We start from the raw sequence: 14,079 nt of genomic DNA, 5'->3' as shown, positions 1-14,079 counted from the left end.
AAATGGTAGGCAACTACTGATACACATAATAACTTGAACGGATCTTAAGTCATTCTCAAGAGATTACATATTGTATGATTCCATTTATATAACATTCTTGAAAGGACACAATTATCGTAATGGAACAGATCAGTGATTACCAGGGGTTAGAGGTGGGGAGGTAGTGTGTGACTATAAATGGATAGCTCAAAGGAGTTTTTGGGGGGTGATGGAACTGTTCTGTATCCTATACATGAAATAAATTCATAGAACCACTGACACACAAAATAAGTGAATGCATGTGGAAATTGGTGAAAGCCAAATTAAGGTTTGTTGTTTAGTTAATAGTATTATACCACTGTCAAATTCCTAGTTTTGATTATTGTATTAGTGGGGAAAGCTGAGAGAAGGGTACACAGGAACTCTCTGTAGTATTCTGGCAACCTCTCTGAGCCTAAAATCATTTCAAAATAAAATGTTAAAAATAAACATATGACACATTCTCATCATCTCTAGTACTTAGGAAATGCAAACTAAAATAATGTATTTTTTTTTCACTCACCAGCCTATCAAAAAACATCTGAATTATCAAATATTGGCAGTAAGAGTATACTACTGGCTAATGAAAATTTAAATTGGGAAAGCAATTTGGTAATATGTATTAAAATAAAAAATGTGTAGAACTTATGGTCCAGTAATTTTCCGCAGTGTCTCGTCTAGCATGATCTACTATTGTAACATTAGTTTAAATCGTGAAAAATTGGAAACAGCCAAAATGTCCATCAGTAGGGGAATCGCTAAATAAACTGCAGTGTGGTCTTACAAATGAAAACTATAAGGCAATTACATAAAATCAAGTATGTTTCTATGTAATAACAGAGACATGTTTCCAGGACACATAAGTGAGAAAAAAAAATACAAAGTGACATATACAGTAGGATCTCTTCTTTGTGCGTAAAGACAAACACCAAACCAGAAAACAATACTATATGGTCTAAGCATACAACGTCTACGTATGTAACTACACTGAAAAAAAATCTAGAAGGACACACATCAAACTGATAACAGAAGGGACAAGAACATCCAGAGGGGAGGGGTCAAATGAGACTTCTCTGCATTGTTTTAAATTTTTACCAGGAGTATATATTGGCATATTACCTATACAATTAAAGTAATTAGAAAAAGATTTTTTTCAATTATGCAAATATTGTGGTAGAGAATCAAAGTGATAGTCAAACATTGTACTGAGTGGGGATAAAACTGCATAGAAAAATGCTGAGGTTTAGTAATTCTCTCCAGAGGCTTAAAATAAAACCATCTAAACAAATGTTTGATTAGACCACAATGTCAACTGAAAAGGAATCAATCTCAACCACAAAAAGTACTAATGCACTAATACTAACACATCCCGAACAGGAGGTAAAAATGCTGACCTCAGCGACAGATAAAAATCAAAATAAGTGATTTTCCATATTACTGGACAAAACAATCAAAACCACAATTGACACATCTAAACTCATGATTTGCTTAGTTTCTTATATGCCCTAGTCCATTTGCTACAGGGCGAAATAAACCGGAGAAATAAGAACAGATCTTAGGTCGAATACAAGTTCATTACCAATTTAGAAGTCCTCATTAGGCAATGAGAATGATAAACATAAACAAAGGATTATTCTCTCATTGACAGCAGGCTGATAGCAATATCTACAGCCATTCTTTTTATTATTTTATTCAACAAACATGTTAACAAGCAACTATTTGTGCCAAACACTGTGCTAGGTGCTAAGAATACAGATAAATCAGGCATAGATCTTGCTGCAAAGAATTTTCAGTTTTATTGGGGACACAAGATAAAAATATAAGCACAGCTTGCCATTTGACCAAGCTGAAGAGCCCTCTCCCTTTGTCTAAGCAGTAAAAAAAAAAACACAACAAAATAAAAACCCCCAAACACACACTACCTGGTTGGGGTCAGTGGTTAGAGCGTCAGCCTGCGGACTGAAGGGTCCTAGGTTTGATTCTGGCCAAGGGCATGCACCTTAGTTGTAGGCTCAATCCCCGGCCCTGGTAAGGGTGCATGCGGAAGGCAACCAATTGATGTGTCTATCTCACATCGATGGTTCTCTCTCTCTCTCTCCTTTCAACTCTCTCTGAAAAGCAATGGAAAAAATATCAATTTTTAAAGATTTAAAAAAACACAAAACATCCAAACCTCAGAAATTCACTCCATTCCTTTGTCATTAACTCTTCAGGGTTTACCAATGGGCATATATTGGTTACCTCAATTAAGTCAGGGAAAACATTTTGCAACCACAAAAATTAGGAAAGAGAGGTTCTACTTCTGGAAGGATTTCATCAGACCAGTCCCTTGTAGATAACAAAAAGTCCTGGACAAATATAAAAACAACAACTGCCTGAAGGCATAAGAGAACAACCAAAAGCAGGTAGAAACTGTTAGGAAGGCACCACTTGAAAGAAAGGAAAAACAGTGGATGAATGAATTTGCCATTTTTAGGCTTTTCCCCTGAGGGCAAGCCCTAGAGAAACTAAAACCCATATTCTTACAAGACTGAAGAAAAAGAGGAAGGAGTCTGGTAGTATAGAGCCTTCCAGACCCAGAAGGCTCCTGGTGCTCCACCACACAGCAGAGGACAGTCCAAGCCAGGCATCTTGTGACACTTCACCCAACAGCAGAAGGCAACTCAGAGCATTATGCCCCAGACCTCTCTCTACCCAGTGGTAAAGAGCCATGCAGACCCCACAACTGCTGACCTTCTACCCAGTAGTAGTTAGTGGCAGGTAAGTACTTCCATACCCCAGTGGCACCAGTAGAAATCAAGTATGAAAGGTAGCAGCATTGGATGGCCAGAAAACAGGCCAGGAGAAATGCTCTCCATCCTATGGGTCCAGGAATCCCCACTCCCCATACCTAACACTTGAAAACCCAGAGGAGCACCTCTACTCCTGCAGGTAGCACCAATAGGATCCAGCAAATGCTCAGCCAAAGCCAGAAAACAGAGCAGACCCGAATAGCATTACAAGAGCTCAAAAAACTAAATTAGCATTAGAACTACAGCCTACAAATTAAGGATAGAATGTACAGGCTAAACTTAACAAGGCAAGTGTCTGCTAAAATAGATTTAAATATGATCAAAAGTCTCTAATCATTATTTCCAAAATGTCCAGTATACAATAATAAAGCACCTGTCACACCAAGAACAAGAAAAATCACAACTCAAATGAGGAAAGAAAATCATCTCACACCAATAGCAAGATGATTCAGATGTTGGAATTATCTGACAAGACTAATACAGCAACTAACAGCAAAAGAGACTCAGTGAGTAATTATAATTTATCTGAAAACAAATGAAAAATAAAAAACCTCAGGAAAAACTGAACTTATAAAAACATAGGAATGATTGAACTGAAAATATAATAACCTAAATGAAAAACTAACTGGGTGGCCTAAATAGTAGACTGGGAATGACAGAAAATAGAATCAGTGAACTTGAAGACAGATTAATATTTTTTCACTCAGTTTGAACAGAAAGATACTCAAAGAAAATGAACAGGGCCTCTTAAAATTGGGAATACAAAAAGATTGAAAATTCATATAATTAAAGCCTTGGAAGGAGACAAGAAAGAATGTGGAGCAGAAAAAAATATTCAAAGGAATAATGGCTGAAAATTTCCCAAATGTGGCTAAAGACATAAAACAGATTCATAAAGCTGAGCAAACTTTAAACAGGATAAATCCAAAGAAATCCATGCCAAGATACATCATAATTAAACTTCTGAAAACCAAATTTTAACAGCAAATAGGAAGTAACGACACATCCCCGACAGAAGAACACCTATTTGAATGACAGCAAATTTCTTACCTAAAAACATAGAGGACAGAAAGAAGTGACAAAACATTTTTCAAGTTTAGAAAGAACCATTTAACCATGAATTCTACATCCAGCAAAATATATATTCGGAAATGAAGGAGAAAGGATATCTCAGACTCAAGAAAACTAGAATTTGTTGCCATCAAATTAATCCTTAAAGAATAACTGAAGGTTTTCCAAAAAGAAAGAAAATAATAGGAGGAGGCTTGGAACTACAGAAAGGAAAAAACACACAGAACAATGCAATGGGTAAAAGTAAGGTTAAATGTAGTAGACTATTTTCCTTGTAAGTTTCTTAAATAATATTTGAAGGTTAAGGCAAAATTTATAACATATGTAGAAGAAATACTTGAGACAATTATATTTAAAAAGTGGGAAGAGTAAAGGGATCTAAATGGAAGTAAGGTTTCAATACTTAACTTGAAGTGTAAAAGGTCCATACCAGTAGAGTGTGATAAGCTACACCTAGAGCAAGCACTAAGTAAACTATACAGCACAATATACTCAAAACAGTATAAATATAACAAGAAGGACTCCCAAATGCCTTGCAAGTAGCTCCCAGGAAGGCAAGAAAAGGGAAACAGTGGAAAGAGAACCATAGGGAAGAAGCAAAACGCAAATACTAAAATGACAGACTTAGTCCTAAGATATCAATAATTGTTTTAAATGTAAATGGTAAATATACCAATTAAAAGGGAGACATTGGCAGAGTGGATTAAAAAAACAACTATATGCTTTCTACAAGAAAATCACTTCAAATACAAGATAAATAGGTTGAAAGTAGAAGGATAGAAAAATATATGCCGATATTAATCAAAAGAAAGCAGGACTAGACCTGTAATATCAGATAAAACAGAGAAAAGAAAATTACTAGGGATGAAAAGGAACATAATATAATGATAAAAAGATCAATCCACCATGAAGACACAGCATCCTAATTGTGGATGCACCAAACAAGAGACCTCCAAACAAATAGGAAAAAAACAACTGACCCAAAAGGAGAAATACATAAATCCACAATTATAGTTAGGAACATCAACCCTACTCTCAGCAATTGGTCAAAACTCTAGACAGAAAATTAGCAAAGATATAGAAGAACTGAACTACTGACTAATATCTCTCATGAACTTAAGATTCAAAAAATCCTCAACAAAATATTAGTAAATTGAATCCAACAACATATACAAAGAATGATATATTGTGACCAAATGAGTTTGTTTATTCCAAGAATGCCAGGGTGTCTCAACAATGAAAATCAAACAATGTAATCCACTTATCAATAGGTGAAATAAAAATCACATTAATTAGTGCAGAAAAGACTTTTCTCCAGGAGTCAGAAAGAGTGGGGCACCACCTTAATTTGATAAAGATCATGTATGAAAAATCAATACCTTATATCATACCTAATGGTGAAAGGCTTAATGTTTCCCCCTAAATCTGGGAACAAAGTAAGCATATTCAATCTTTCCACCCTTATTCTACACAATACTTGAAATTCTAGCCAGCACAATAAAAGAAGAAAGTGAGAACTAAACAGCATACAGTTTAGAAAGAGATTAAACTGTCTCTACTTTGGAGATTACATAACTGTCTACATAAAAAAGTTTCAAGGATTCTATAAAAAAAAACTCCTAGAACTAATAAGTTCAGCAAGGTCATAGGATACAAGATACACACATACACACACAAATCAATTGCATTTCTATGTACTAACAATAAACTTGTGGAAACTAAAATTGTAAAAACTACCATTTTACAATCCCTCCAAAGAAAATTGAATACTTAGGGATAAACTTAGCTAATAAAAACGATCAAAGTAGACCTAAGTAAATGGAGAAACATACTATGCTCATGTACTGGAAGACTAAACATAGCAAAGATGTCAATTCTCCCCACTTTATATACAAGGTTAATCCAATTCCTATCAAAATCCCAGCAAGATTTGTTGTAGGCAAGCTTATACTAAAATTTGTATGGAAAGGTAGACGTCCTAGAATAGCTAAAGTAATCTTTAAAAAAAGAAGACAGTGGGAGGAGTCACTTTATCAATGGTAAGACTTTCTATATAGCTAAAGTAATCAAGACTATATGTAATTAACAGAGGGATAGACACAAATGAACTAAACAAAATAGCCCAGGAAAAGACCCACACAAATATGCCCAACTGATTTTTGACAAAGGTATAAAAAAGAATTCAACAGAAGGATAGTCTTTTCAACAAATGTCATGGCACTGGAGCAATGGTACATGGAAAGGCAAAAGAAAAAAAGAAAAAAAAAACCCCATCAATCTAAACCTCACACGTTATACAAAAATTACAGAATAACATAGGTCACAAAGATCATAAATGAAAAAAACATAAAATAAACATCCCTATTAAAATTCCACCAGACATTTTTTTGGAGAAATTGTCCATCTGATTTTTAGATTTATGTAGAAATGCCAAAGACCTAGAATACCCAAAGATATCTTGAAAAAGCATAACGAAGTAGAAAGATTTGTACTGCTTAACCTCAAGACATACTATAAAACTACGGTAGGTAATCAAGACATTGTGGTACTGGCTTATGGATGGACAAATAGATCAATGCAACAGGATATACAGCCCAGAAACAGATTCACATTTATCTGGTTGTTTTACTGTTGACAAAGTTGTCAAAACAATACGATGGGAAAAGGAAAGCTTTTCAAAAAATAGAGCTTGAACAATGGGATGTTCATATGGAGGGGGGAAAAAGAAATTTGATCCCCTATTTCACACCATTCATAAAAATTAATTCAAAATGGACTATAGACCTGAACATAAAACATAAAACCATAACAGGAATTTCTTTGTAATGTAGATGTAGGTAAAGGTTTCTGAAGCCACGGAAAGCAATAACCACAACAGAAAAATTGGATGAATTAGACTTCGCCAAGATTAAAAACTGTGTCTCATCAAATGAAACCATTTCAAAAATGAATGCACAACCTACAAACTGAAGGATATATTTGTAAAGCATATATCTGACAAAGGACCGGCATCATCCAGAATATATAAGAACTCCTATAAGTCAACAATAGCAATGCAAACAACAATAAGCAAAATAGAATGGGCATATGCCCTGAACAGACACTTCACAAAGGAAGGCACACAAAGGCATAAAAAGTGCTCAGCATCATAGACATCAGGGAAATGCAAATTAAAACCACAATGAGATACCACTATACACCCACCAGCATAGCTAAAATTAATGTTGGTGAGGGTGTGTTAGTGTAAAATGGAAAACTGGCAATTTCTTAAAAAGTTAAACACCTATCCTAAGACCCAGGAAGTCTACTCCTAGGTATTATTCAGGAGGAATGAAAACATGCTAACAAAAAGATTTATATAAGAATGTTCAGCCCGGCCAGGCATGGCTCGGTGGTTGAGTATCAACCTAGCATCCAGGAAATTGCAGTTCGATTCCTGGTCAGGGCACATGCCTGGGCTGCGGGCTCGATCCCGAGTTGGGGGTGTGCAGGAGGCAGCTGATTAATGATGACTCTCTCATCATTGATGTTTCCATCTCTCTCCCCCTCTCCATTTCTCTCTCTGAAATCAATAAAGATATATATTTTTAAAAAGTTAAAAAAAAAAAAAAAGAATGTTCGTAGCAGCTTTATTCATAATAGCCGAAAACTAGAAAACTCGGGTACTCACGAATAGTAAAATGGATGAATAAATTTGGTATATTCATACAATGGAATATTACTCTGCAGTAAAAATGATATAAAAAGAACAAACTATTGATACACACAGCATAGATCAATAAAAAAAAACATGTTGAGTAACAGAAGCCTTACACAAGAGTACATATTGTATGATTTCATTTATATGGTTTAGAACAGACTAATCTATGGTGAAAAAAATCAACAGTGGCCCGGCCGGGTGTGGCTCAGTGGCTGAGCATTGACCTAGGATCCAGGCGATCAGGGTTCGATTCCTGGTCAGGGCACATGCCCGGGTTGCAGGCTCGATCAATGACTCTCTCATCATTGATGTTTCTATCTCTCTCTCTCCCTCTCCTTTCCTCCCTGAAATCAATAAAGATATATTAAAAAAAAATAAAAATCAACAGTGATGGACTCTGCAGGGATGTTGGGGGGACTGGCTGGGAAGGGGCATGAGGGAGATTGCTGCAGTAATGGCAGTATTCTGTATCAGGTGGGCAAGCTACATATAGTGGGGCAGGCCAGATCTGGCGCACCACCTGTTTTTGTGAATAAAGTTGTACTGGAACACAGCCATGCCTATTCTTTTACATTATTGCCTACGGCTGTTTTCATTCATGCAATAGGGAAGTTGAGCTGCAACTTTCACACTGGACTGCTATTGTTGTGTTGCAAAAGGAAAGACTCAATAGCCCACAAAGCCTAAAATAGTTACTAGACCTTTACAGAAAAGGTTTGCCAACATCTGCTCTATACTTTAATAATGGCTTAGGTTACACAGGTGTATGTACTTTTCAAAACTCACTGAATTATAATCTGTGCATTTTACTGCACATAAATGTAAACTAAAAAAATATAAACAAATACTGAGTTCTAGTCAATGATATGCATGCTGAAGTATTTCTGGATGAAGTATACTGATGTCAGCAACTTTAATTTTGAAATGTCCCGGAAAAATAAGATGAATCGATAAATGCATAAGGGGACAGACAGAGCAAATACAGCAAAAGCCAACTGTAGAATCTAGCTGGTACATATATGGATATTCACTCTACAACTTTTCCAACTTTTCTGTACCTTTGACATTTTTCTAATTTAATAAAATTTGGGGAAAATTCTTTTAATTAGGTAAGGAAAGTATATAACACATGGCCACAAAAATGAACATTCCAAACCAAAATACTTTGTTAAGAACTCTATTCTAAAGAAAAAAAACCCAGAATAGCATGCTCTGTCTGAAGAAACTTCTGCTGCAAAGATCTTTTAATCCTTGAGATTCCTGTTAGGAGTCAGAACACACACATAGGAATTCATTATAATTTATGCCAGCAATTTTCAACTGGTGTGGTGTGCCGCAAGAATTTTTAAAACATGCAATACCTGACTATTTAGTCAGGGGCACTGACCTCTTTTCCCGTAGATTGTCAAATAAAAAATGACAACAGGCAACACAACAACAGCCATCTGGTGTGAATGAATCAAAATTATACCCATTTTTTTTTGGTGAGATCAGCAAAAAATGTTTTTTTGTGTGCCACAGAATTTTTGTATAGTTTATGTGTGCCATGAAATGGAAAAGGTTGAAAATCACTGATTTATGCCCTTGATAAAGAAAGAATTTTATAAAAGACACAATACTTGAGATAATAGCTCTTTGGAACAGTAATATATCATAATTAGAAAACTCTTACAGTACAGCATACCTTTTATCTAAGAACCTCAAAGCATTTTATTAGCCAAACTCAATAAATTCAGGAATTTTAGAGACATCTAAAGCAGAACAGAAGAGTAAGAAAAGAATAAACTGGATTCTCAGTTCCTTCCTTTAATGATTTCAATCAATTCCCTGTGTTAAATTTAAGTCTCACTGAAGTCATCATACCCTTTTCTCCATTCTGGCAGAAAAGACAGCTATCCTACAAAGAGCCTAAAGGGTATAATGAATAAGGGCACAGCCTCTGCAGCCAGGTAGTCTGGGTTCAAATCCTTGCCCTCCTGTATGACATTGGGAAAGTAACTTAACCTTTCTGAACCTTAGTTTCCTTACCTGTAAAAGGGGTAATCCCAGCTACTATTCACAGGGTTGTTATGAGGATACAATATGTCAAGCGGTTAGAAAACAGTATTTGGCACCTAGGAATCACTCAGTAGTGATCATTAGTATCATTTCATAAAGGCAAATGCTTTATTATAGATGTAGAATAAGATAGACTCCTAACATTTTAGGACTAACAACTACACTGGCCTCCTTGCTATTCTTCAAACATGGCAGAAACACTCCTCCCTCAGGGCCTCTCCACCGCTTATTTCCTCTGCCTGGAACGTACACTGTGGACTCCCTCACCTCCTTCAGGTGTTTGCTCAAATGTCACCTTCTCGATGAGGCCTATCCTGATGGCCACCTTCCTGAAAACTGCAATCCACTTTCCTCCTTACCCTGCTCTAAATGTCCTGATCTTTTTGTACTGTATTATATAATTTGCTTTTTATTACGATAATTAAGTCTCCCCTCAGTTAGCCAACAAAACTCAGTGACAGAAAGCATCTTTGTTTTTTATTCACTGACATATCCCAAGTAGGTGCTCAAATAGTTTTTGTTATCACCATCAGGTCTAATCCTGTCACTTTACAGATAAGGAAACTCCAAAGAGACTTGGATCAAGGCCACCCAGTGATTAAGGAAAAGAGCCAGAAACAGGGACTGTGACTCCCAGTTCATTGCCATTTCTACTATAGCTCACTATCTCCCTGACCCTTGAACACTGCAGAAAAATCACAATCATCCACGATTTTCCCCAGTAGGATTTACCTTTGGAATGTCTTAGCTTTGCAAATGTTGCTATGTCTGTAACACAGCAATGCTCTGAAAGGCAGTGGAAGCCTGTACCAGGATACTAAGTGTTGAAAGATGGAAATGAAGATGGCTGATTTGGAAGGGCTATCCCAGTGCTTTGATACAAGATATGCTGTTGCAATTGTGTTTCTCATGACCCAGAAACAAGTGCTAAGCTAGAAGATGGCTGCCACTGTGGCTGGACAGCAGAATGCTGCTGCATACACGCTGGCTGGTGCTGTACTAGGTTTTTCTGCAGGCAAAAAGTTTGACTGCTGTCTAATGCCTGAAGCACTTGAGGCTGCTCTAAAGGTTGTATTACATACTGTATTATTGTTCCACTGTCGCTGGTTCCAACTATTCTTGCAAAGGAGGTGTAATCTAGACCATGTTTGTAATGGCCTTTGGAATATCTGCTAATGGCTGACCTTGGTTAGGTGCGTGTGAATGAGGTACCTGCTGCTGGAAAACAGCACGTTGGCTAAGCAAAAAAAATGCTGTTGATTTATGTGACCATCTTGAGTAGACGGCTGATGGCTTTTCTGTGTTTGTCTACGAGATGAATGAATTATCTGCTGATGCTGAATGAAAGCTGAGTGAGAAACCTGGCTTGGTATTAGATGTGACTTGGAAAGCTATGCAGAGAAGCATAGGGGCTGGATCTGGGCTTGTGAGGAGGCTGCTGAATGAAGGACATCTGCGCAGAGTGTTGAAACTGTTCTTCCACGGCCCTGTGAGATGCAATGCTAGTTGACTGGGCTTTTAGCTGCTGGTGTCCAAAATTGACATCTACTTGGGATGGAGCTTCTGAAAGCTGGACATTAAACAAAGGCTCAGTAGAATGTGTCGGTATATCTAAGGTTGATGTTAAATGTGTTTTGTTGAAGAATTATTACCTTGAGCTTGTGTTAAACAGGCTTGTTGCTCACATGTATATGCTACATAAGGTAGTACTGAGTATAACTTCTGATCTTCAGAGTTTGTAATCTGTACTTTCTTGCTACTAGAAGGGTTTACAGTGTATAAGTGCTGGATTATAAAGGTTGCCTGCTCAGTTGTCTGGATGGTGTAAAGAGTTTGTCCTGAATAAGGGGCATGCTCAAAACAGTGCCTGTAAGCAGGCTGTTCCATAGGTTGCACAGAGTAAGCTACTTTGATCCTATATACTCCCTGGTCTGGAAACGAGGTTGCACTGGATAAGCAGGCTGCTCTTGGGCTGGGGCTGAATAAGCAGGCAGTACCAGTGGGTGGGACTGGATAAGAAGTCTGCAAAGAATGAGTTGGCTGTGATCCCAGGGGTTATACAGTGTAAAGAGGATGCTCTGGGGCTGGCAGTGAATAAACAGGCTGTGCTGGAGCCTGGATTGGGCATGTTGACTGTTATGGGTAACAGGCTTTTTCTAGGGGATGTATCACAAAGGGCAGCTGCTCAGGAGCCTTCAATCGGTAGGATGGAAGTTCTGTAGATGGTCCTGGATAAGTGTGTTCAACAGAATAAGAAGGCTGTTCCAAGGGCGGAATCACACTTTCTTTGTTTTTGTTTTAAACATATCTTTATTGATTTCAGAGAGAGGAAAGGAGGGGGAGAGAGAGGTAGAAACATCAATGATGAGAGAGTCATTGATCGAGCCCGCAACCCGGGCATGTGCCCTGACTGGGAATCAAACCCCAATCACCTGGATACCTAGGTCGATGCTCAACCGCTGAGCCACGCCCGGCAGGGCTGAATCACACTTTCAATACCACCCTTTGGCTGCCACTGATTTACATGAGCTTCAGACTCCTGCAGAATATAATTCTGCTGAACATTTTTCGGTTTAATGCCATAATCAGGTCGTAAAGTTAATGGCTGCTGCTGAATACAGGCTTGGAAACAAGGCTTCTTTAAATGCATAATCTGACTTGTGGCACTGAAGAACCTGGAGTTTTATACTCCTGATGTGTCACTGGGTAGGCTGGGATACTGAGTGTATCTTTTGTGAAGGCTGATGGGCCCCAGGATGGCCCTCGATGGAACTAGAAGGGAGCTGTGCTGTACCAGCAGCATTCTGTGCTCTGCTCACATATTGAGCAGAAGAATGATTTGACAAAGCTTGAGGGTGATTTCTCTTCCAATTATACAAGCAATGTCTCAAGATTCTAGTTACACAATGTTAGTTAAGGTACATCCTCAAGAAGAATGTCTTACGTGAAGGAAAGCAGAAACTTTTAGCTTTCAGTGACTTTTATATAAACTATGATGAATTTATGAAAGATAGCCTTTGCCTGTCAGAAAATCTAGGCAATGTTAGATATGATTAACTAAATATAGCGCCTCTAAAATGTATCTTACCTTTATCTGTGAGACCTTCTGAACAGTTAATGGGGACACCAGGGGTTGTGAGACAAATGGTGGTCCAAGGACATGTACAGGCAAAACAGTGGACTGACCTTGAGCCAAAGGCAAAATCTGAGGCTGAGTCAGCTTTGGCTGCTTCTGTAACAGTTAAATAAGAAAAATAAAAATTAGCCCGGCCAGGTGTGGCTCAGTGGTTGAGCATCGACCTATGATCCAGGAGATCACAGCTTGATTCCAGTCAGGGCACATGCCCTGGGTTTCGGGCTCAATCCCCAGTAGGGAGCGTGCCGATCAATGACTCGCATCATTGATGTTTCTCTCTCCCTCTCCCTTCCTCTCTCTGAAATAAAAAAAAAACATTTTAAAAAAAATAAAAAATAAATAAAAATAAACTCTTCCATTTACAGTAAATATACTGATTATATATTTAAAAATATAATAGATCATCTTACCCCTGAAATCTGCTGGTAATGTCCTACTAGCTGCTGGGGTGGATACATTTTCCCTGGAACATTTACTTCGGCCTGTGGGGTGTTTGAAACCATTTGCGAGCCCATCATCTGGTCTGAGGAATAGGCTGTACTGGGCTGACTTGTATCTGAGTGTATAACTGATCCAGCTCCTGTCTCACACAAATTGTCACCTAGGACAAAGAAAAGTAACAGGTAGAAGTGAAAGCTTGAAGCACCGGGTCCAAACAGCATGGGAAATGGTGTTTATTTAATATTTTTACACTGAAAACTTGAGACATCATCAAATAAAATATGTACAATGCAGAATTAATAAAAAAAAACACAAAACTATCAACGTAGCCCTGGCCGGTTTGGCTCAGTGGTTAGAGTGTCGGCCCTCGGACTGAAAGGTCTCGGGTTTGATACTGGTCAAGGGCATGTACCTCGGTTGCAGGCTCAATCCCCGGCCTGGTTGAGGCGCATGCGGGAGGCAACCAATCGATGTATCTCTCTCACCTCGATGTCTGTCTGTCTCTGTCTCTCTCTCCCCCACCCCGTCCACTCTCTCTGAAAAAGCAATGGAAAAAATATCCTCTGGTGAGGATTAAAAAGAACATTTTTTAAAAAACTATCAATGTAAACTCTCTGTGCTGACATGGTAGTGTGCCAAAATATTCTTAGTAAAGCAAAAGCTAAAAACATTTCACATATATCCCTAACTAATTTATACTTGCCAATTGGATTTCAGTAAAATTTAAATGTCATATTCTTTCTTAGTCTCCTAGAACCTAGCTAAAGAATAATAGTCTTTAAACAGCAATTAGTTATTACTATGAAAATACTGTGTCCTTCTAGAGAAGAGAATGCATTACAATAGAAAAGTTAGAGGCACTG

General features: G+C 37.8%; 1 protein-coding gene across 1 annotated transcript in view; it reads right to left on the bottom strand.

Moving 5' to 3' along the window:
* The window catches only part of WNK3 (WNK lysine deficient protein kinase 3), a 135,670-nt gene that overhangs the window by 68,082 nt on the left and 53,509 nt on the right, over positions 1 to 14,079 (bottom strand). Inside the window, exons 9-10 of the mRNA XM_081125312.1 lie at positions 13,186 to 13,376; positions 12,728 to 12,871 (exon numbers count right to left, since the gene is read on the bottom strand). Coding sequence (XP_080981438.1) covers positions 12,728 to 12,871; positions 13,186 to 13,376 — 335 coding nt within the window. The remainder of the gene's footprint in view (positions 1 to 12,727; positions 12,872 to 13,185; positions 13,377 to 14,079) is intronic.

This window comes from Miniopterus schreibersii, assembly GCF_964146895.1.
Source record: "Miniopterus schreibersii genome assembly, chromosome: X".
Classification (NCBI taxonomy): domain Eukaryota; kingdom Metazoa; phylum Chordata; class Mammalia; order Chiroptera; family Miniopteridae; genus Miniopterus; species Miniopterus schreibersii.
The sequence above is the reverse complement of the archived record's forward strand: the minus strand, read 5'-3'. Positions and strand labels throughout refer to the sequence as shown.